Source organism: Ctenocephalides felis, unplaced genomic scaffold, assembly GCF_003426905.1.
Source record: "Ctenocephalides felis isolate EL2017-DRISC unplaced genomic scaffold, ASM342690v1 CF-g0.4_SCAFFOLD_01492, whole genome shotgun sequence".
Classification (NCBI taxonomy): Eukaryota; Metazoa; Arthropoda; class Insecta; order Siphonaptera; family Pulicidae; genus Ctenocephalides; species Ctenocephalides felis.
In genome coordinates, this window is record NW_020537646.1 from 5,292,323 (window position 1) to 5,316,452 (window position 24,130).

A 24,130-nucleotide genomic window follows, 5' to 3' on the forward strand; every position below is an offset into this window, starting at 1 on the left:
TTCTTAATTGCAATGTTCGAGCGAAAATTACTTGTTTTACCATTTCACTATTATAAATATTTCACATATTTTTAAATAATTTCTTGCACTATAAGAATCATACTATGGTGCATGGCATCATGCTTTAAGCAATTGCTGGAACTTCTCGTACTGGCAACAGAATGTTTAAAAAAGCTTCAAGTTTTTTTGAAAACTTTGAAAAAAAATAGATTTTTAAGAATTTAGAAAATTTAATTTATTTTTTTTTTTGAATTTTTTTCACAAATGTTTAATTTTTTTCAAAGCAATCTCTATAAAATTTAACATTTTCTGGCACGTATCTTTGAAACGGCTGAACTTGCCTTGGCCAAAAACTAATCACCACGTCTCCCAATTAATACGAATGAAATGTTTTTCGAATTATTCTAATCAGTTGATACCTGTTCACACCACACACGCACACAAATACATATTTTTTTAAGGTATGCCAAAATGTTCAGAAACCTTTGAAACATAAAGATATATAAAAAATTTCATTTTCGATTTTTTTGCGATTATTATAACTTACCCTAAAGAAAGTTAATAAGCATCGCATATATAATTCAAAAGTTTTTATAACTTTGGTACTGGTTTTGAACCAATATCATTTTATATTCATGGTAAAAATACCAGTTGCAATACCTGTTTTAGAAGTGAAAAAATCATCACAAATATAAGGAACAACAATCGGCAGTAGAAAATTTGTCACAAACGCGCATAAAAACACTGATATATAATTATTAGGCAATCATATCTCATTAACTATTGTCTAAAACTTAATATGTTAAACGATTATCACTTCCAGAACCGAAGGTGGTCCAGCCAGAAGAAGATACTTCTATGTGACCCTGCTTCGTGAGCCTGTTGCTCGTTATTTGTCGGAATACAGGCACGTGCAGCGCGGAGCGACGTGGAAGAATTCCAGGCACTGGTGCAATGGTCGAAATGCGTCCAGTATGTGAAACTTTTAATCATCTTTATATAACCGCTATTTTTTTAATCAACTACACATCGAAATGTTGACGAAAGCAATATATAAAGACTTGACACAGTTTATTACCATATTTATTATCTACAGTTCGGGAGCTTCCGCCTTGTTATACTGGTCCCACATGGCATGGTGTGGATTTGGATAGCTTTATGGCATGCCCAAGTAATTTGGCTGCAAATCGACAAACAAGAATGTTAGCAGATTTGTCCAAGGTTGGTTGCTATAATACTTCAGCCATGTCGAAGACTGAACGGGATCATTTGATGTTGGAGAGCGCCAAACGCAATTTAGCGTCCATGGCTTATTTTGGATTGACTGAACACCAGAAGGTAACTAACTTAGATGTAAAATTTATAATATTTTACATTTTGAAAATAATTTTTTGTTTTTCACTAAAATTATAATCATGTGTCCTTTTATATCTTACAAACACACTTATAATTTTTATATCTATATTAACGATTAGACGGTGTATGCTCCCAATAAGGTGCCTATGCATATTATTCCAAACTTTAATGAATTTTCTACGTGATATCACTTCTGTTTTTTCTATTATCTTTAGAAAAAAACACCGTGAAGTGATTAAATGTCTATTTGAATTGATAACGAACCTACTGGGTTGTTTACTACAGCGTTTGTAGAAACCTGGAATAAGTTCCTTTGACAACATCTTATAGAACCCACGAAGCTCTGATTGATAGTCAGCAAACAAACAAGCCTAAGTTGTTAATATTAGGGTGAATTTATATTCAAACTTAACCCTTACGTTATGTTAGTGTTTTTCTCAGCAGTGATACTCAATTCGTCCAATAGCCCTACTGAACGGACTAGACAACGAAAGAGTTAATGAGTCTGGTTTTGTTATTTGCATTACATATTTTATTTACTTTTTTAAGGTGGCACAATACGTATTTGAAGAAACGTTCAACATGCGGTTCGCCATTCCCTTCGACCAGCATAATGCCACGGTGTCCAGTGCGGCTTTGAATTCTGTCACCAGCGAACAAGCACGCAGAATTCACGAACTGAATTCATTAGATATCCAATTATACGCATTCGCTAAGAAATTGATGTTCCAAAGATTTGAAAAACTAAGGCTAAAGATGCAAATTTTGAACAAAGGTTCGCCCATCTCGGCGAACTGGCTAATCTTCGCAGTGGAGTTACGGAATTTGATTGGGATAATAATTTAGAAGAATTGACGACGCCGTACAAGATTTTGTAGTTTTTGGAACAAAATAATATATCTGATAGATATATCATTGCTATGTAGTCATTTTGCCTCAGATAATGATGCATCATTAAATTTTGGCAATTTGTTCATAATACTTGATATATCCGAAGTCCTGTGATCAACAAAATTGTTCACTTGGTTTGTATATAAAATTTTAATAATACGGTAAAGTATAATATTTTTCAAAAAAACTGGTTTTATAGTATTGTAAACTATGGAACCTAAAACAAAAATATGTCGAAATGATATATGTGGTATAAAATATTCGTTTTGATTAGTCAAGGTGAATAAAAAAAACGTAAAAGTAAATCAAGATCTTTAATGATTGATTTATCATGTGACAACAAGACAGCTCATTGGTGTATTTGATAAAACTATTACTACAATTACTTAAGTAATCAGTCAGTAAAATATTATATACTCATATAATAGTTAGTGTAAGTGTAATAATTACCATAAAGATATATATGTGCACATATAAGCCTATAGTATTAGGTCAAAATAAACTTTTATTTTATGTTGTGAATAGAATAAAAATACCAAACAAGGCTATGTGATTATGTATTGTGAGATTATGTATGTTAATATGATTTTATAATGTTTAAGATAAGGTAAGAATATGTATGTACATTGTTTTTAGTACATGTTTTAAATTAATGGTTTAGGTTTTTAATGTGTTTGAATGAAATTGCTTGAAATATTATTCTAGATGATACATATCTAGTGAATTTATTATATAAGAGGTTTTTATGTACTTCCAGCTTATATGGCCCATGATGACTTGACAAATGCATTATACTATTCCATTCCAATTTTAACATTAATAATTTTTATATTCAGTCTAATCAAATGTACATTTTTCTACCTTTGATTTGATTCAAAGTTTTTACCCAAGTTGTATTTCCAAATCTTATATGAACAAAGATGATGTATTTTATTCAATTGATTTAATTCATTTGAAAGTCATGCTTTGTTTTACTATTATATATTGACACAGCTTTCATGTGCAAGAGTTCTTAGCATAAAATTTAAACTAGGCCTGCTTATATAATAAAATTTGAAAATAAGAAACAAACATTTGTATAAAAATGTAACCAATATTTATTATCTTACGATATTTCTAACTTATTCTAGTGTTTATCTTATAAAGCAAAAAATTCATTTTTTCAATTTGTTTTCTCTCAATTTCAATCACTATTATATGTATATCATGAAATATCTACGTTTTTATAAACAATAATACAACATATTTTGTATACTTAAATGTAGTAACGTAACTCCAAATCTTTATTTTCTGAGCATTAAATCAATGACAATAAATTTTAAATTATTTGTAGGCAAGTAGTGCTTTATTTAAATAACACTTTTACGAAGGCCAGTTGCTTGCATTTAATAACACACATTAATGCATCACGAGCTATACTTTTACATTTGACTTTTATGTATTTAGTGCACCCAAACTAATATTTGGAATTGATCCAAATATCAGTTTGAATCTTTAGAAATGATGCAAATGTGAGAAAAAGCAAATAAAAATATAATGTGTGACTGGTACAACCTGCTTTATTTAAATAATACATGTCAGCAGTTTTATTTGAGTTCTAAGATTTTTTTTAAGAAATGTTAAAATATTGATATTGAAATGTATGAAATGATCCAACTAGGGCTAATTTTTAATATTTTGGAGAATAATTATTGGACGTGTATACGATATTATATATTTCATAATTCTGCAAATATGAATTTAATGGCACATTAATCACATTCAGGCAGGGTAACTTTGATTTTTGAAACATTTTCATAGCATAATTTTTTAATTAGTAAATAAATTTCTATTCTGTTTTTTTTTTATAAAAATATTATGGAAATATTAAGCTATTAAAGAAGTATATAGCATTGCATTTAGTTTAAATATGTTATTCTTTTGAATAGAAAGAATTGTTTAATTAACAGCAGCTTACTGAATCATCAATTATTAGTGTACAAGAAATATGTAATAAACCAAAGATTTATACACTAATTATGAATTAAACATAAATGAGACATATAATGTATGATTTTTATTGAAATCGACATACATATAATATATAAGAAATTGTTTGAATAATTTTAAATACAACTTTAAGTTATTTTAATATGACTTAAATTATTAATGATCTGCAATATCATAATGATGTATCAATATTTAATTTATTGTATATTGGATAATTATATCATTATGTATAGTCTATTTACAGACAATTTTTATTAAATTATTGTAATATATAAATATTAGCAAAAAACAATAGAATGATCTTTGTCTTTAAGATCCTCATTTAAGTTTCCTTTCGTTTCCTCATTTAGCAGTTCAAAATAGAAAAAATTTCAAAGTGAAAATTAATTACAAAAAACAATATCAATGAATGATTTGATCATGGTTAAAATTTAATTAATCATAACAAAAGTAGTAATATTTTGAGAAAAAAAGCTGAATGGCGAATACTTGAATGATAATACATATTTTTAAAGTAGTATTATAATGAGAGAAAAATAATTAATATTCATTATATAGATAAGGTATGGATAAGGAGGATAAGGACTTCTACTAATTCTACCAATGCCGTTTATTTTCTTATTTTCTAAATATGTATTTAATCGTTTTGTGTGCCGAAACCCTAATATTTGTATTCGTTATTATCTTGGAAGCAAACCTTTATGTTTCTTTTATCTGTGAACTACACCAACTCGCCTCGCAGTGAGAAGTTGCCTACAGGTTGTGACACATTATTATATTTTCTAGGTTGTGACATATCATGACAAGATGACATGCTTTGATAGTTTATTTTTTTTACATTTGTATTTACCGAGAAAGAAATATAGAACGATAGAAATAATAATCTGATTTATTTTATGTATCTTTCTGTGGTGAATTAAACTCTTAAGATAAAATGAATATTGCGGATAGGAATAAAATTACCCAGCATTTAGTAGAACTAATAGAACTAACAAAATTAGACATACTGCTACCACGTTTACTGCAAAAAAGAATTTTTACTGAAAGCATGATTGACAGATTCAAGGTAATATAAATAATGAGTATTAAACAAATTATATATATGTACTGAATAAATTTTTAAACATTTTCCTCACTGATATTATGTGATTTCTTCTTTAAGATTTGTCATTTTTATGTTATTTAGTCTATTATTAATTTCAAATTATCTTTCAGAATAAGCTGGTCACAGAAAGAGATAGAAAAAGAGACTTATATTTAGCAGTTCAAAAACGTGGTCCTACTGCATTTTCCTCACTAATAGAGGCTCTTGAAGGAAACTGCTCATTTTAATTTAGCACGATTGTTGACTTCATCTGACCATGATAATAACCAAAACTCTTCGTACATTCTTAACAATCAACAAAACAATTATGAAAGAAGTTTATCTCAGACGTCTAATAGTCCAACTGAGGTTACACAACATATACATCCTTATGTTTTGCCACCAACGTCAAATAATGAGGCAATAAAAGCTAGCGCAATAGAAAATCAAGCTCAGGTTGATATGTCAGTTAATCCAATTTTAATTAAAGTAAAAAAGGCTACTCAGTTTTATGACATGATGGATACTGAAGAAACTAAATATCCAATGAGATCCAAAAAAAGAGGTGTCTACCTTATCATAAATAATATAGAGTTTGTCAATGATGTAAGATAATACAGTGAGAACATAATTGTCTTATGCTTGGCTTCTAATACTAGTTAATACTTGTCTTTTATAGTGCGAACAAAAACGACTGGGGGCTGAAATAGATCACAGAAACTTACTTGAATTATTTAAACAAATGGACTTTATTGGAGAGGATTATATGAATCTTAATATGCATGACATACAAACGGTTATAACAAAGTTTTCTTCAAATACAGAACTATTACATAAAACTGACTGTTGCATAGTTGTTGTAATGAGCCATGGAAATGATTTTAAAAGAGATGGATATATTTTCTCATATGATCATAATCCAGTATATTTATCATGGATTACTGACTGTTTTAATAACCGGCAATGCCCTTTATTACGTAATATACCTAAAATATTTATATTTCAATGTTGTAGGTATGTTGAAAAATATGCTTTATTTGAAATTATAGTGCAAAATTAACGCTTATTCTTTGGTTTATGAGTAAATGTTATAGTAATTCTTAATTTTAGGGGTGATATTTCAGATAATTCACTTAATGATGCACCTACTTCTAAATTAGCTAAATCTATGGTTGATGGAGGTTCAACTATGCGTGCTATGCCCACATGTAGTGATATGTTAATTTGTCATTCCACAATACCAGGTAATATTTTTTATTCTATATAATACAAATAAACAAATGGATATAACATTCATAGAGATATAAAAAAACAATTTAGGGTTTCAATCCTATCGGGAGGCAGAAACTGGTACTTGGTACATTAATACAATTTGTAATATATGGGCAGAGAATGCGTGTGATACAGATGTTGAAAGTATGATGAAGCAAGTTGCTGTAAAATTCAGAAACTTTTTAACATCTGATAATAAAATTCAGACACCATATTATGAAAATATCAGTTTTAATACTTGTTATTTTCATCCAGGGTTATATATTGATACGTAAATACCTAAACTTATTTTTAAAAGACATTTTATTAGTAGATATAACAATAATTTTATATATTTTATAATTAACTAAATGTGATTTTATACGCAGTTAATAAAAAATTGTAAATAGAAATATAATTTATATATTTTTGAACAGTTGCTACAATAAATATTTCTATGTTAATCTAAAATTTAAGTTTATGCAGGGCCTCCACGATTGATATAATCCACTTCATCTAGATCAATGTTTCGTCTTCTCCATTTTAGAGGTAGTTGCCAATCTTCAATAGCTTCTGTCGAATAAGCACTTGACATCTAAATAATAAGTGAGTAAAATTTTTTATATACAAGTATCTGTCATAGAAATTAATTTCTTTCAATGAACATTTAATCGATTTACATGTATAAAAAATATGGTTTCAAATATGCTATTATAAAGAACATACTAATTATACATTACTTACATTCATTGAATTGCCTTGACTTTGATTCTTTGAACCACTAGTATTATGATCAGCAGAAACTGCGGCCCCCTTTCTGAATTTTATCATAGGTATTCTAGCCTTCGCGCTTTGAAGCGCTAATGATCTTACAGATCCAAGAAGTACCATAATTGTTATTGTAACTGCAAAATAAAAAATCGAAATTAATGCTATGGTAATAAAAATACAGTAAAAATAGAAATGTTATCTTATCACTTTCATACCTCGATTTCGATTACAAATGACAGCTCGTTGACAGTGTTGAGCTGTCAAATGGTGTTATGTAAAGTAATTATAAAAATAGAATGTGATTGTAAATCGAGCCGATAAATAGTAATACAAATAGTATAATAATACTAATAATACAAAAACTTAGATGATATGGCTATAGTTATATTTTTAATTTTAGTTTCCTTTTTTTTTTTATTTAAAAAATCAGCAATGGCAACACTTCGCTAGAGATATTTTTCATTGAGGCGATTGAGACTGTTGTTTATCTAAGAATAATCATAAATGCAATTAACTTTTTATATGTCTTTTTAATTTTTTGTTATGTAACAAAATGTATTATAATTGTCTTTTTCATTTACATAGTTTATTTATATATTATTTAGGTTGTTGTTTTTCTATGGTGGCAGCGCCGGAAATGTACAAAATCGGTTACATCCGTTACCTGGCAACGAGAAGAGGTATTGAAAAAGTAAATAAACAAGGTATTTGAATACTTCACGTAATTCAAACCAATTGTTTATAATATAGATATATTATTTGAAAACATATGTATGCATAATAAATTATAAGGTGTAATTAATTATGTCTTGTCGAGTATCGTACACATGGCACCACGATTTTCCCAAGTTGGCGAAAGAAGCTGGCTTCTGTTTTAACGATCCTTCGCTACCGGGAAAATTTGATTGGGCATCTATAGGTTAGAATCTATAATTATTGTTAATATCACTTTTAAACCACTTTATTATATTTATCATGATTTATTCTTTAGGCAGTGTAGATGTGGATCGAATTTATAGAGAAAGAGATTTTGCAAGTCTTGAATATTCGCTTCAATATATTTTGGATGGCCCCATAGGAAGTCTCCTGGAATCTCGAGCATTAGACGCAGCAGTTAGTAAGCTCTTCCGAGTGTCTCAGTTAGCAATTCAGTATTTATTGTTTTGCAAACAATTTCTGGACAGAAGTGTTACTGTAATGAGGGCAACCATAAAAGAGCAACAGAAGGTATAAGTGAACAAAATTATAATAACTTTAAACAATTTATTGATATGATTCATTATCTAGATAATGAAAATATTATCAAAGCTTTGATAATGGAAATTTTAATCTAATTTCATGTGAAAGTAGCATTAGCATTCAATATACATTTAATTAATTAGATTCAGATCAGAATCCTACTAAAAACGCCATTAATTAAACATGATCATGATATGTTATATTGTATTTTATTTATATTTTGTATATGTTTTTCTAATTAATATCTTTAATAATAGCTGACTACATTAATATGTTTAGATGATAAAATATATTTTGTTCATATTACTTTTCAGGAAATTACTAATCTAAAGAAGAATATAAAATCCAAAGATGACCAAATACAAAAATTACGTCAAAAGAAAATAGAGAAAGATTTTGCTCTAGAATCTGGAAGAAGTTTACCTATAATTCACTCCCATGGTTTGGATCCATCTTGCCATGTTTGTGGAAAAACATTTCTAAACATTGTCTACCTCCAGGCTCATTTGCAGAGACGTCATAAAGATGAGCAACCAGAACGAGATAGTGGTCCAGTTGTGCATCAAAATCAGGTATGTTACACATCTGATCTATTATTTTTTATTTAATACCTCATATTTCATTTTCTAGTTAGATAGCAAATTGATGCAAAACATTGCAAATGCTCAAACAAATGTTGTATCAGGTGAAATGCAACCATTAGCCTCTTCTTCTGCAGTGGTTATTCCTGATTCTCAACTTATAGATATTGTAAAATTGCAACTCGAAATTAAACAACTAAAGGAACGACTGGCTAATGCAGAGAAAACTCTGGTAATTCATTTGTAATTCTATTATTTTTTAGTTTTAATTTTCGGATTACGTATATACGTATATAAATATTTATTAACATTTAGATTGCGAGTGAAGAAATAGATTTATGTAAAAGAACGAGCGATAGGAAATTTCAAGCAATAAATAAACAAGACGCGAGTGTAAACACTGATCAGCCAGTTGTAGACAATAATGTATTAGGCGAAGATAAATACGAACTAGAAATAAAAGATCTTAAGGAGCAATTTCTAAGAAGTATAGAAAGTCTAAAAGACAGGACATCGTGGATGGAAATTAATAGAAAAATAGAAGATCAAGAAAACCTTTGGAAAAATCGATGTGATGCTTTAGAAAATAAATTTGATCAAGATACCAAACATCTTATGCAAATCTTGAGTGACATAAAGCAAGCTAATTTACAATCCGCATCAAGTATGAAAAAGGCTCACAAGAAAAAATCCAAAACTGCATCAAAATCTTTACGCTCTAGGACTACAGAGGATTTCAGTATCGATAAGGAAAATAAATCACAAGTCAACCCACTGCAGCCTTCTATTAAATTACTTGGTTCTGATAATAACGAGCAGAAATCTTCTAAAAGAAAATTACAGTCAAAAATTCCAGAAAGGTTTACATTAGCATCATTGAATGAGATGGGCTTTAAGAAAAACTACGAAAAGCCTGATAAAATATCTCAAATCTCTCCAAAAAAAGATATCAAACAAACGCGTACTCCTAATATTAAAGAAAAAGAAAATAATAATTTAAATAAAATCGTAGTAGAAGCTGATATTCATGACAGAGATGAAAATAAGGGATTAGTAGAAGAAATAACCGACAACCAAGAACAATCCTTGCATGATGAATTTCTGAAAACTAAGCCTTCTACTTCAAATATACAATATAGATCACTTTCAAGGTAGGTTATTCAATATATCTAGCTAATTATAATAGTTTACATGTTGAATACAAGGAAAGGTAATATTTATTTTTATTTGAAAATTCATAGTTAATTATGATCAAATAATTTTAATTTTTTTAAGTTTGCGGGAAGCTCTGTTTGAAAATCCAGAAGAGTTAAAAATGTACAGAGATTCTTTGATTGGAGATTTGGAACAAAGACTATGGAAATTAAATGTTGATCCATCTTCTAATGAAATGTTAGATGGGGACTATCAGAAATGTATGAATATTATCGTTCATGAAAGAAAGTTGAAGAGTAAAGTAAGTGAAATCATTTATTTTCGAGACTTTTATCGTGCATTAACATTAATTATTTTTTATACACTAGTATCATATGTAACTATAGTGTTAAATCATTTTAATGATAATATATGACATAATTATAATTATATTTATATTTTGACGATCAAGGATTTAAATTTGAAGCCCTATATTTTAAAATTACTTAAATGTTTTCTTATCAGCAATTTACGAAACGTGGCGTAAACTTGGAAGAAGTTTACCAACAGTTAGAAGAAAGAATTGATGATGAAGTAGAAAAACGCGGCTTCCCAAAAGAGATGTTAGAACTAACGTTCAGAAAAGTTGGATCACAGAATATTCCTGGTTCACGTGATGAAAATCGTCGGTCTTCCATTTCTCCGAAAACGGGCAGAGTCAGGTCGGCCCTGAGTGCATTCAAAACGAAATCCATGGAAATTCTTCCTAACTTATTGAGAAAACATGATGTTAAAAAATCTCCCACAAAATTAAAAAGAGAATTGGATTCACAATTTAACCTATCATATGGTAACGACATATCATATTTTTCATTATTACTATAAAAAGAATCATATTCATTTTTCTATTGTAGAAGATCAGGGAATTTACTTCGACGAGCGCGAAATTAATCAAACATCATCTCCAAACACGGGCAAAACAAAAAATGTTTTAAAAAAGGATGTATTGCATCACAGTGATAGTAATATCCCTTCAGATGATGAATCACTTAAAGAACTTGGTAATGACCTGAAAAAAATTATTTTTAATAAATAATATTTATAATATAAGGCAATATTTTTTTATGAAACAGAAATGCGAGTCAAAAAGCCAATAACGTCGGTTTCGTTGGAAAAACTACTTGCTTATCCTATACTGAGACCAACACCGTTTGATTTCAATAAAAAACCTCTGCAGAATACTACCACAAATCAATTGAAAAATGAAGAATCCGCCTTCTCACCGGGTAATTCTCACTTAATATATTATCAATTTGGGTTATGCACAACTCAAATGTTGGAGAAAATTTGTGCAATATATATTATTTATATAAATTTACAGGTAAAGAGGATTCTTCCTCCATCGATACCGTGAAAAATCTAACAGAAGAACAAGATGGAACCATAAGGAATATTCACCAGCCCCTATCTGTGACCAGCACCAGTCGACCGCAAATGAGTAACACTTCTTTAAAAACTGACATGGATTCCCAAAGCAATTATAAAACTAACATTGATAGTCCTGAAAATAAAAAACATTCAACGATATATGTTGAATCAATGACCGATGATGAAAGTGAAGACAAATTACATCAAAATCATTCTAAAGATGTTGAAAATTCACCATTGAAAAATATGTTTGAAGTTGGATCTGGCGATCAAAAGAGCAATAAAAAACACGTTGTTTTTGATTTGGATGCAAATACTCATAAAACACTAAGCAGTGATGGTAAAAGTCAGGACGATTCAGATTTTGATTTATCTAGGTAATATTAATGTAATTCAGTTCAAAATAACTATAAAGAGCAGCAAGTATAAATAATATAATATTTTTATTACAGCATTCAAAGTCTAGGAATAATTGAACACCAAGATGATCAGTTACAAAGTGATTCTTTCTATTCGAACAACATAAAACATTCTAATAAAAGTTCAAATGATTTGAAATTAAATTCAGAAATAACTATAAAAGAGATTAAAGACATAGAATGTGCGCCAAGCACATCTAAAACCATACCATTTGCAACACCAAGAACGAAAATGAATGTAAATGTTCAAGATGAAGTATCTTTGAGTGATTTTAGCTTTTGAATACAACGGATAGAGACAGATTCTCTATCCTGATGAATTATATGCCAAATCTGATATTATAAAACATGATAATAAATTTGATATTTTGAAATATACTCTGTAATTTTAGTACCTTCTTTGATATATAATATATTAAATATTACCAAAAACGTATCAATTCATTAATGCTGATAGTTTTGAAATTTGAAAAAGGCGCGCCATTTATTTTTTGCTGTTTTTTACCATGGTAACCAGATAAAAGAGATAGCACTAGTAACCATGATCAAATTTAAATACGTTAACAAAATGTCAACAAAGCAAATTGCCAAACATTTTAAATGTCGTGGAGGTATTTATCCTCATTCTAATATTAAAAGATTGACTGTACCAGATGATTTGGTAGACTGGTGCACATCGTGGCCGGAATACAGTCCTCCAGTCTATAATTCGAACATTCTGACAGGAAAACCTTGGGCAGATCCAGATATAGGTTAGTTGCTAATAAAAAATTAGCAACATAATATTATCAATACATGAATTGCTATTATTTAATCTATACTAGAATTCTTATTTCTTATGAAGGTGATTCTTCATTCAATCCCAAATGGAATGAGGAGGATGTTCATATAAATAGGAAAAGCTATCATGGAAAATATAAAGTAGTTGATGGCTATCCAATAAATCCATGTGGAAGAACTGGTTTAAAAGGTCGTGGAATTTTAGGAAAATGGGGTCCAAATCATGCAGCAGACCCTATAGTTACCAGATGGAAAAGAAATATGAATGGAGATGTAATAAAACAAGATAGCAAGTAATATATATATTTTTTTTAAGTTATTGAATAAAGAAAACATAAATCTTTTTATACTGATAGGCCTGTACTACAGTTATGTGTGATTGAGCGATTTGATTGTGGAGAACAAGCTTTACCTGGTGGCATGGTTGATCCGGGTGAAAAGATTTCTGCAGCAATAAAAAGAGAATTTATGGAAGAAGCAATGGCATCTTTAACTCATTCGAAGGGTAATTAATTTTGTTCATTTTGGATAAGCAAACAATAAGTGTTTTTCACATTAAAAGCCTTCTTTTATTTGTATGTTATTATTATTCCAAATTAATATAATTATTATTAAATTGTTTGAATATATAAACATATATTAACTTTTGTTTCTAATCTAATCATATATAAATAAATCTCTGATTGTGTTTTCACATAAACAAAGATATCCACCCTTATCTATGATATCCACACTATTTTTAACTAAGTTTTGGCCGTTTTATATTATTCAAATTTTCAAAGATATATCTATCCATAGAGTTTTTAACAAATTTTTTGTCGTTTTATTTAGATGAAAATGAAGAAGTGTCTAAAAAACTTGATAAATTTTTCTCTAATGGTGTTATAATATATAATGGTTACGTAGATGACATTAGAAATACAGATAATGCATGGATAGAAACATCTGCTATAAATTATCATGATGATGAAGGTATTTATTTTGAATTTATAATTTCTATAAATGCAAATTATATAATATATGTTTATTATCAGGAACTGGACTAGGGTCTCTTAATCTGACTGCTGGTGATGATGCAAAAAATATTGGTTGGGTGGATGTCAATAGGAATTTAAAACTATATGCGAGTCATAGTGAAATGGTTAAATTGGTTTCTGAAAATCTTCATAGCTTTTGGTAATTTTATAAACTTAGTAAATAATGATCTAGCAATACAAAATATATGTTATATTATTTTAATGAAGTTTATAAAAGGAATAGGAATATATGATTTTATATAAAGTTTTTATATTGATTAAAGTTTATTAATTAAATCACACTTTTGAAAGTTTAATAGTTGAATATCATGATAATCAGGATTATGCTCATTTAAGGTAATAATTTTGATTTGCAGCAAATATCAAAGGCAATGAGTCAGTTTATGGTAGAAGTTTGATATGCATATGATTGTTTGATGATGAGAACAATTGTTTAAAATATACGATTTTACTGGTTTCTGTAATCAATGCAACAATGACTAAACAAACTTAAAATATTGAAGGTTATGTTAGATCATTCAAATTTGGGTAAAATATATACATGATGGTGTGTCATGTAATCGTTTAAGATAATTTAAAAATAATTACACACTATTTATTACAAGTTGTCATTAAGAGCGTTTATATTTTCTGAGATATTAAGAGGTTATGAAGTGGTACTTGAATTGCATGTAATCAAGAAAATAGCTAAAACTAGGATTCATTAGAGCATGTACAAGATATAAGAAGGATTACAGGTAACTTATCAATTAAATTAATATAAATTGGTTTCTCGGAAACCAATAACGATTATTTGGATAGGTTTGACGTTTCGGCATAACTTTATATCGCAATGAGGAGTTATGTTTATAATGTAGTAAAATAATTTTACGTTATTCAAGTGATTTTTTTTATCATATTGCAACGTGAAGGATATTTTAAGTTGTTCATATATACGGTATTTGCATATAGTGGTTATCTTCAATAAGGATAAACCTTACCCAGTCCAGATAAGTTTTAAGAAATACAAGGCTTATATTAAATTCGATTCCAAGATGCCTACAGTATTAATGTTAGATGCTTCATATTCTATGTCAAGATGCAATGGATCTGACAAAAATACTATTTTGCAATTAGCAATTCAGGCAGTTCATAGTTTTCTTGACTATTTAGCAATCCATTGCAAATTGGAATTTGTAGCTCTGACAGTTTTCTCATCAACCTTCAAATGTATTTGTAATTTTACACGGGATTATGCTTCCATCAAAGAAAAGTTAAATGCTGTTGAAGAGCTAGATAAAACGAACATAGAAACAGCATTTAAAGAAGTCAACAACCTTGTCATAAATGAATGGGGAATTAATACACCATGTCATGTGGTACTAATAACAGATGGATGTGCTCCACTGTATCGAGTTGGAATAACACAATTCTCATTTCCTGCAAAGTTGCATATTATTTGTATGTGTCGAAGCGATGATAAAACTTTTATGCACTCTAAAAGCATTTATGAAGAATTGTTAACACGATTTGGTTCATCTCCTACTAATGATTTACATACAATGCAGCCTGACACAAATGCTAGTAAAGTTAATGCAGCTTTTGCTCCCATTGATGCACATACTATATCTGAAGCAATATTGCACTTTTCTGAACAGAACTATCATGAACACAGAGCATCATTGAAATGTGGTGGGCTCTCTTGTGATGTATTTTTATTTCCCCCACCTGAACCATATTTAGAAGTAACAGAGTATAGTGTAAAGAAGCACTATGTCTCAAGACACTTAGAAGTATGTGGGTTTCTTTCAATTGCGGATGTAGGGTCTCCAATGGCGATTTCTCGTCATCTTTTGCTTCCAGCACCTGTTTTGAATATGAATGGCAATGAGGATGGAGTTACAGAAAGGAAAAATGATTCCAGCAATGCAATAGAAATGATGCAAACTGATGACGATTCTAGTGATGAAGGTAGACAACCATCATTTTGTGTTTTGTTACATGGAGCTCTAAGGAAGGAGAGCATGGTAGCTCTTATTTCTATTGCAGATGAATGGTTTGCACTTGCATACTCACGTGCTGATGGGAGAAAGAAAAGTGGTCTTATGCTAGCTACTTTAAAACCAGGGACAAAACCTTTACCAGGTCTGGGAGACCTAAGATTACTTGGATTAGAAGAACAAGCACCAGGAATGGCAATACGACCCATGGAAAAGCGTAGCTATTCTCAAAGTACAGTAACCTGGATAAAGCATTCAGGATTGCAATCAGACATACAAAAGTTGCTTAGACATGCTAGAAAATTACCAGAGAAAACTTCACATTTTTATAAAGAATTAAATAGGGTAAGAAGAGCAGCTACATCATTAGGATTTATTGAATTATTAGAAGCAATGGCATTGATATTTGAGCGTGAATGTGCTTCTTTACCAGATAATGCTAGTCCTGATTGTGCACTACAATTAACTCATGCAGCTCAACAATTACGAGACCCACGCTCTCGTGATCCCAGTACTAGCATAATGCCCGTTAGCACAAAATATAATTTAAATGCTAAAGTTTCATGTTAGCTACAATCAACACAAGTCATTCTTTTTACTTTTTTTTCTATGAAAATTGTAGATCTATTTTTATATATGTTATATATGTCTAGTAGTTTTATAGTATATGGAACATACTAGAAAAGTAAGAATAATAAATATTTTAATGAGATCTAAAGATGTCTTACATTTTATTATTCATAATCTGTTTATTATTGGGACAATAACAAAGTCGATTTTTTTTTAAATTGGTTTATTAAAATTATTTTTATGTTAATATGATAGGTTTTATTTTTCTTTTTCAAGTACTATGGAATAATTGTGAATGTTTATTGAAATTTTAATTTGAATCATGAATGTATGTATGTGTATGATAAGAAAACTTCTTTATTTGAAAAAAAAAATGTATTGATTTTAAAATATGCTTTTTCAGTCTTGCTATTTAGTTTTTTTTTTAATTTCAAGGCTTTTACAAATAACTTTACAAATGAAATAATCCCTGAAATATTTATACATAAATATACAAAAGTTCAATATAAAAATATATTAAGATTTTCTTGGCATTTAATTGCTTTGTATTATACAAATAATTCTGTTAAAATACAATTTGATGAATTTTATTCAATAATGCAGCATGTAACTTTTAACTGAATGAATTTTTGTCATTCGAGTCAATGAATAAAACAAATGTAATCAAAATGTGTAATAAGTTCACATACGATCATAGTTTCCTTGTATATTAAAAACAAATAAAAAGAAAAGTGTGTGGACTTTGCTCATAAAAAGGAGCGGGTTCTTAAGCTACATAATTCTAATCATTAATTTATTGCATTCCTGGACCACCACGACCTCTTCCTCCACCAGGACCTCCCTGCCAAGGACCAGCGCCTCTGCCAGCTCCTCCTCGAACAGGCATACCCCGACCCCTTCCTCGTGCAGCTTTAATAAATGTATACAAAAAGTACATTGCAATATCTTATATAATATTTTGATAATAAATACTAGAATGTTTAATTTGAACATTCTAAATAAATTGTCAAAGGTTGTTGTTCCTTTTTATAATATTTTCTTACTGAAGTGTTCTTTTATCTTTGCAAATATTTCAATCTTTTACATAGAAGACTTTGAATTTAAAGAAATTGTCAATAGGTACCTTGTGCTCTGAGAATTGCAGACTTCCCTCTTCCAGCACCACCTGCTTTGGACCCCTGTTTTTTGAACATAGGCGCATTTTTCAACATGTCAGGAAGTATTAGAAATCTTATTTTGGATCCTCGAATATAAACGTTTTCTAACTGAGCTACACGGCCATCCCTATAAGTCACAGTAATTTGAGTCATTTGACAGTTCATATTATCCTCAGCTTCGATCAGCTTGCCTCGATAAACTTCTCCAGTAATTGTTTCACATGTTACAATGTGCCCTTCGGCTTCATGAAGTACTTTAATTGGTACACCGATAGACATATTAGCGATAATGAAATGCTTGAAAGTCAATTATATATTTGATAAACTAAAATTTAGGAAATCTTAAAGATTTTGTTTGTTAATATAACCAAAAAACAATGCCGGCGGTAAGCAATCTACTTTATATTGTATGAAATGAAGTCAGAAATGAAACGCCAACACGAATTGTTGGTTGAGCACCAACACAAAAAAGGTCAAAAAAAAAAGCTTTTCATGTTGGCTGCCCTTTGCCTTCAACTTTCCGAATCTTTCAAGTTATGTAATTTGACGTTCGGAAATCTAAATAATTTTGATTATTTTGACCTATGAAATAATATGAATTATGTGTAATTACACAAATAATGTACAATGGTGTAAAAACTGTAAATATCCCATTTGTTGTCACCAGCCATTATTGATGATTTAATTACAGTTATGAAACTGCTGATGCTATGAGAATTAAAATTGACCAAATTATTGTTTTATTTTATTTAAAGATAAATACATATATTTAAATGGAAATTCGTGGCTCTATGTCCCTAATGGGACTTCTATTATCCATAGGAACTGCTACAGGTACAACGTGAAATTCATTAATTTGATGATTATTAATTTATAATAAAGACTATAATAGTGACATGAAAAATATTTCAGGAGTGATATTCACGTTAGAACCGGAGGATAGGATTTCATTAAAAATGGGCGTACTATTTACAACTCTTGGTTTTATATTTTTTATTTCATTATCAGAATTTTTAGTACAAATAATGCTGACAACAGCCCTGGGAAAATATTTTCGTGCAAAATATGGCTTAAGTTTATCTGATGCATTAGATATCATAAATAAGTGAGTTATTGATATTATTCATTATTATTAAACATTATTTCTAAATTTATAGTTACATTTTATTGTATTATATTTAAAGTTCTTCAAATATTAAGAATTCTTTAATATACTTTAAAGAAACATATACATAATAAAATAGTTATGTTTTGTTATGCTTTGAAAATATTTAGAGAAAATTCAATTTACCTATCTTCAAAAATATGTTGATGTTATAATCGATGAACTCATTCTTATATAATTTTATATTAAAATTTTAATTAGCTTCTATAATAGGGGATTGATAAAGTTATGATTAGCAATTGTTTGAGTTTGAGTATATATTTAATACAGTACTAAATGTCATTAAAATTTGATATTAAATTACAGATTAGTGTCAGCTGTTCAAGCAGGATTATCTTGCCTAACTGGAGTTATCGTTTGTCTTTGGTCTTGTACTAGGTCTCTTCTTCATGCATCACATTTTATGTCAGAAGCCTATGCTTGGTTTGGAGCTGCTTATTTCTTCTACGATATATGGTAATATGATAACATACTAAATCATGAAACTATCAGTAATTAATGTCAAATAAGCTTACCATAAATTGCTTAATTGTTTAATTGATTATAGGTCTATGTTTGAGGTACATGCTTGTGAAACCATAGAAAAACGATCTAACAAAAAAATCAAACACAATAACAACAGTAAAATACCAGTATTAGAAAAGTATAATGATAGATTGAAAGATACTAAAGAACATTACTCTCCAATCAATTATGGAGGTGGTGACAATCAGATTGATAAGTACGGAAGAAATCAATTGTCTATGAAGGTAGACTGTATGATAAATGAAGATTTAAATAGAGCAGCAGCTGTCAATAATGCGAGCCTGAAAAGCTACATATTAGATTCGCCTATAATTATTATGCATCACTTGTTCATAGGAAGCTTTGGATTTCTAGTTATTGTGGTAAGAATCGTAGTTAGCTATCATAGTTATTTAATTTATGGCTATATATAATACACCCACACTGTGGATATATGATACTTATAAATTTCTGTAAAGCTAATATTTTATCGATTGTTTTTAAAGCAAAAAGTTTATTTTTTAGGAAATATGTTTACTAACATTCTTGATGAATTGTGAGAATTCTTAATTTCCATTAAGTTTTATTGCAATAAATATAATTATTAATGCATAGATAAGTGATACTAAATTATAAATAACAATGATATATGCAATTGTGAAGTGAATGTTTTCAATCATATTCACTTCACAGTTAGCTTATATCATTAATTAAAATTTTCTACATTAATATATTTATATTAAACTGAAATATTAAATATTTATGCCACAGACTGGATTATGATTTCATAATGTGTAAGTCTCTAAAAGATATCTATTTTTTATTAATTATTTATTTCATATTTCTAGTTAAATCTTATTTAGATAAACAAATAGTTTGGACATTCTTGTGAGTTTATTTGAAATAGTAGTGATTTTTTTAAAATAATATTCAGTTTCAGCTATTAAGTACTTTTGGTTACCTTAATAGCAAATGAACTCATGTAATGTCTGTTTTTACAATTTACATTTAGTTTGAGTACTGGAGTGCATGAATTTATATCGATTGTGTATTATGAGTATGTAAATGAACAAAGTATTGAGATTTTATTCGATATTAGGCATGTTAGCTAAACTTCAGACAGCCAAAAATGAGCATGTGTAGCTAAACAGTACTTATCAGCACAACAATAATTTAACTAATTTGCAACTGCTGGGCAATTTTTTTGTATGAGTAAAATTTTTGTCTGATAATTATATTCTATAAAGAGTCATCAGGTAGAAATGGTTCAAAATATCTTATATAAACTAATCGATATTCATAGATGCAACTTATAAATATTTTGTTAATATATTTTCTACATGTATGAAAATTTATTTATGAAAAGAATTTTTCTATATTATATATCTATAAGATATTTTATCCAGGTTGATCATCAGCTATCACTAGTTAATTTAGATTATCTTATTAAAGTTTTAGTTTCATATGGAGTTCCTTTGTAGCTAATTAGGTTTCTGATGGATATCAATAATAATTGTTTTTATGATGTTTATTTATAGTATTTAAGAGGAGGCCTTGGAGATTGTGTCTTTGGATTTGTATATCTCATGGAGCTGTCAACACCATTTGTGTCTCTCAGAGGAATTCTTAGTAAAATGGGATTAAAAACATCAAAGTTATATGTTATTAATGGCTTAATAATGCTGGGCTCATTCTTCTTCTGCAGAGTTGCCATGTTTCCATATGTGTGCTATATGTATAGTCAAGTAGTGGGTCTACCATATTGGCAGGTATATTTCAAGAACTGTAATGCAGCAAATAAACTTATATTTTTATAAACATTTGTATTTCTCTTTTAGGCAATATGGTCTCTACCTACAGGCTGTAAGACTAGTATAATAATTCTAATGTTACCTCAAATTTATTGGTTCTACTTGATGTTAAGAGGAGCATTTAAAGTTTTTTTTATTGCTGGGAAAACAAATGCCCTAAAGGGCATTCAGGAGCAGCATGAATCACCTAATAAAATTAAGAAGTAAAATCTAAGACGCTTGTTGAAAATGTTTCAAGTTGTAATATATAAAAGATGTGAATACTATAAATGTCTTAATTTAACTTAATTGTAATGACTTAAGTTGCCAATCCCGTCTAGTATTATTATTTAAGTTTTATTAAGTATTCATAGCCAAATATAGTCCTAATATTTTTGCTACATGGTATAAATATATGCTTTCTACCATTTGCATAAGACTATTTAATTATAAAGGAGTTTATACTAAGTCAATGGAATTAACATTCCACCTTTGTAAGTAACTTGTTATCCGGTTGTTATCATTACATGTAGTGATGTTGTTTAAGATAAGATTAAGATCATTATTGATTTATTTAAATTTGTTTTTTGGAATGATTTGCAATTTTAACTTTTTGCCTTACTAAAGCTTTGCTTATTCTAAAAATGGTGGAAGAATAGTTATACTGATGATTTCATCTGTTAACATGTCAAACTAAATGTGTTCATTAAAGCACCAAATATATATATATATATATTTGTCTAATTATTTTTAGCACTTAAGACATTTTAATTGTACAACTATGATAATACTACAACTTACTAAAATGCATTATTGAAAGTACTGTGATATTACACATACTGTGATGTATTGCGATAGTGTACTATGAATTAATTTTCTACTTGGCTCATTAGGAGAGAAAAAGAATTGGAGTGATTTTGAAATATATATATATATATATATATATATATATAGAATGACTAAAATTATACTTACTATTAGATAAAAATCATTCCAAACTCTCAAACTTCAACTTACAATCTCATGGGTAAGTTTTAAATATCTATTTTAAATTTTGAATTAATAGTTATCAACATCATGAACTTTGTGTATTTTTCATCTAACAATATGGTTAAATATCTAATTAATTTCTCTATTTGTTTTCATTATAGGAGACTCAGAATCTAAGGCTACATATCCAGAGCTTATCCAGGTTTCCTGCCTGCAATAGACAATCCCGACTATTTTCTGGAATTAGTATATATGATAATTAAAAAAACAAATGTTCATATATATTTTAGTTATAAGTTTTATATTTATTCTTGTTGTACTGTTAAAAGTTTATATTTTTTACTTAACTTAAGTTATTAATAATCCATATTTATTGTACACATTCAATATATCAAAATTTGTCTCAAGTAATTAAGAATATTTTTCACCAAAGCAATAAAAAATATATTCAACTTGGTAATTCACTCGTTGTGCTTATATACTGTTAGTTATATTTGTAATATTTTGTAATGATATAAATATATAATAAAGTATGAATTTATTATTCAATTTAAATCTTTTATTATAAAATCTATGTGCATTTTATTGAATATTTCAGGTTGCTTTTGGCAAACAATTAAAAGCTAAATACAAATATTAACTTAATTCAATTTCGAACATTTAATTACAATCATGCATAGAGGCATCTATTTTATTGATTAAACACACTATTTATTTTGGATATTTGCTATAATTTTTAATGTTCAAAAACTAAATATTCAAAATAATTACTCCTTACATTTAAGCAGGCGGCCCTGCGCAATACTAAAGCTATTTCATTTACGGATTTGTGACTGCTACCCTGGTAGTATGGATTGATTTCAGTACGAAAAATGTTCGACAAAATTCATTTTCATACAAAATCGATTCATTCTGCCAGGGAAACAGTCACAATTTTTGAAATTGACAGCGCGCTACTATAGCACAGGGCCGTCTGCCAAATTGTTAGAGGTAAATATTTTGAATATTTATTTTAATTAAAAATGGAATTCATTATTTTGGTATATTTTAATAAGTTTTGGTGTTTGGAATATTATTTTAGCATTAATATTATTGTGTAAACATTGCAAATAATAAAAATATACAATATTGCAAAGTTTGTGAGCTGTGACTGAACTTATTGTCGACGTTTACTTAGAAACTGCTGTACTGATTATAATGTTTTTTTATAATTAGCAGAAGAGTACTACATTTTTTGTCCGCGTTTTCGCCAGAAACTTTGAACCGATTTTAAAATTTCAGAAACGGTTCAAAGATTTGCCGGGCAATTTTGTTGTAATACAATTTTTTTTTGTTAATATTTGTTAATTAATACAAAACAAAATTTATCTTGCTATTAGTTAGTCATAATCTTTAAAAAAAAAAACATATATCGGTAGTAATATAATAAGTGCAATTATCACAATAATTTTGACTTTTTAAAATAATTTACATATTTGTTTAAAATATTTAAAGTTGTTTAAAATGCGGTCCTGATTTCTTGGTAAATTCGTTCTGCTTTTTGATTGGTTGGCTCCGTTTTGAATAGTATGTATACACTAAATTCTATACTGTATAGGAATATGACAGTTCTGGGCTCCTAATACAATTTGACAGCTGTTAAAACATGTCGGACATTTACTGTGTGACCGTCGATGCGAATGCGTCGCTAGATTAAATTATTAAAGATCTTGTTGCGGTTGTGTGTGTGTTTTAATTATTTCTAAACACACATTATTTATAGTGCCAGTTTACAAAAAAAGTGGAGTAACATATGAAATACAAAACAAAATAGAACCCACTGAAGCGGTTGAATATTTTATATTAATAGTTAATTCTTTAGAAAAATGCTCTGTGATCAAGTTGCAATAATGCAGTACAGGTTTCTAATTGTTAAAGAAGAAATAAGATATCCATTGAGCACAGTATTGATGTGTTCACCTGAAGCAGAAATCTCAAATCAGTATCATTCTCTGAAATTTCAAAATGATTTGAAC

The 24,130-nt window shown here is 28.6% G+C and overlaps 6 protein-coding genes and 1 pseudogene across 7 annotated transcripts; 6 read left to right on the forward strand and 1 right to left on the reverse strand.

The window, feature by feature from the left end:
* Positions 1 to 2,288, forward strand: part of LOC113370327 — a 3,552-nt pseudogene extending 1,264 nt beyond the window's left edge.
* Positions 2,289 to 5,576: 3,288 nt separating this feature from the next.
* LOC113370671 (caspase Dronc-like) lies at positions 5,577 to 6,884 on the forward strand. Its single transcript, XM_026611367.1, has 4 exons — positions 5,577 to 5,926; positions 6,000 to 6,334; positions 6,431 to 6,564; positions 6,641 to 6,884. The coding sequence occupies exons 1-4, from the start codon at positions 5,783 to 5,785 to the stop codon at positions 6,865 to 6,867; spliced, it is 840 nt and encodes a 279-aa protein (XP_026467152.1). The 5' UTR covers positions 5,577 to 5,782; the 3' UTR covers positions 6,868 to 6,884.
* Positions 6,885 to 8,146: 1,262 nt separating this feature from the next.
* Positions 8,147 to 12,426, forward strand: LOC113370333 (zinc finger protein Dzip1-like). Its single transcript, XM_026610999.1, has 11 exons — positions 8,147 to 8,261; positions 8,334 to 8,569; positions 8,896 to 9,153; positions 9,212 to 9,394; positions 9,478 to 10,313; positions 10,438 to 10,618; positions 10,822 to 11,146; positions 11,211 to 11,357; positions 11,430 to 11,582; positions 11,678 to 12,101; positions 12,177 to 12,426. The coding sequence occupies exons 1-11, from the start codon at positions 8,147 to 8,149 to the stop codon at positions 12,424 to 12,426; spliced, it is 3,108 nt and encodes a 1,035-aa protein (XP_026466784.1).
* Positions 12,427 to 12,711: 285 nt separating this feature from the next.
* Positions 12,712 to 14,167, forward strand: LOC113370334 (ADP-ribose pyrophosphatase, mitochondrial). The gene is made up of 5 exons (XM_026611001.1): positions 12,712 to 12,895; positions 12,988 to 13,216; positions 13,280 to 13,428; positions 13,755 to 13,895; positions 13,958 to 14,167. The coding sequence occupies exons 1-5, from the start codon at positions 12,712 to 12,714 to the stop codon at positions 14,101 to 14,103; spliced, it is 849 nt and encodes a 282-aa protein (XP_026466786.1). The 3' UTR covers positions 14,104 to 14,167.
* Positions 14,168 to 14,683: 516 nt separating this feature from the next.
* LOC113370239 (integrator complex subunit 14) lies at positions 14,684 to 16,519 on the forward strand. The gene has a single exon (XM_026610910.1). It carries the CDS (start codon positions 14,995 to 14,997, stop codon positions 16,507 to 16,509), a length of 1,515 nt encoding a protein of 504 aa, XP_026466695.1. The 5' UTR covers positions 14,684 to 14,994; the 3' UTR covers positions 16,510 to 16,519.
* A 522-nt stretch (positions 16,520 to 17,041) lies between these two features.
* LOC113369866 (small nuclear ribonucleoprotein Sm D3) lies at positions 17,042 to 18,100 on the reverse strand. 2 transcript variants are annotated; one of them, XM_026610465.1, is made up of 2 exons: positions 17,633 to 18,100; positions 17,042 to 17,415 (listed from the first exon to the last, which is right to left on the reverse strand). In XM_026610465.1, exons 1-2 carry the CDS (start codon positions 17,943 to 17,945, stop codon positions 17,303 to 17,305), a joined length of 426 nt encoding a protein of 141 aa, XP_026466250.1. In that variant the 5' UTR covers positions 17,946 to 18,100; the 3' UTR covers positions 17,042 to 17,302. The 2 variants fall into 2 exon arrangements, with proteins under 2 accessions (XP_026466250.1, XP_026466249.1); XM_026610464.1 differs by having other exon boundaries at positions 17,042 to 17,418.
* A 115-nt stretch (positions 18,101 to 18,215) lies between these two features.
* LOC113369865 (protein FAM57B) lies at positions 18,216 to 21,771 on the forward strand. Its single transcript, XM_026610463.1, has 6 exons — positions 18,216 to 18,500; positions 18,579 to 18,771; positions 19,138 to 19,287; positions 19,379 to 19,718; positions 20,874 to 21,104; positions 21,174 to 21,771. Exons 1-6 carry the CDS (start codon positions 18,440 to 18,442, stop codon positions 21,351 to 21,353), a joined length of 1,155 nt encoding a protein of 384 aa, XP_026466248.1. The 5' UTR covers positions 18,216 to 18,439; the 3' UTR covers positions 21,354 to 21,771.
* Positions 21,772 to 24,130: the final 2,359 nt, after the last annotated feature.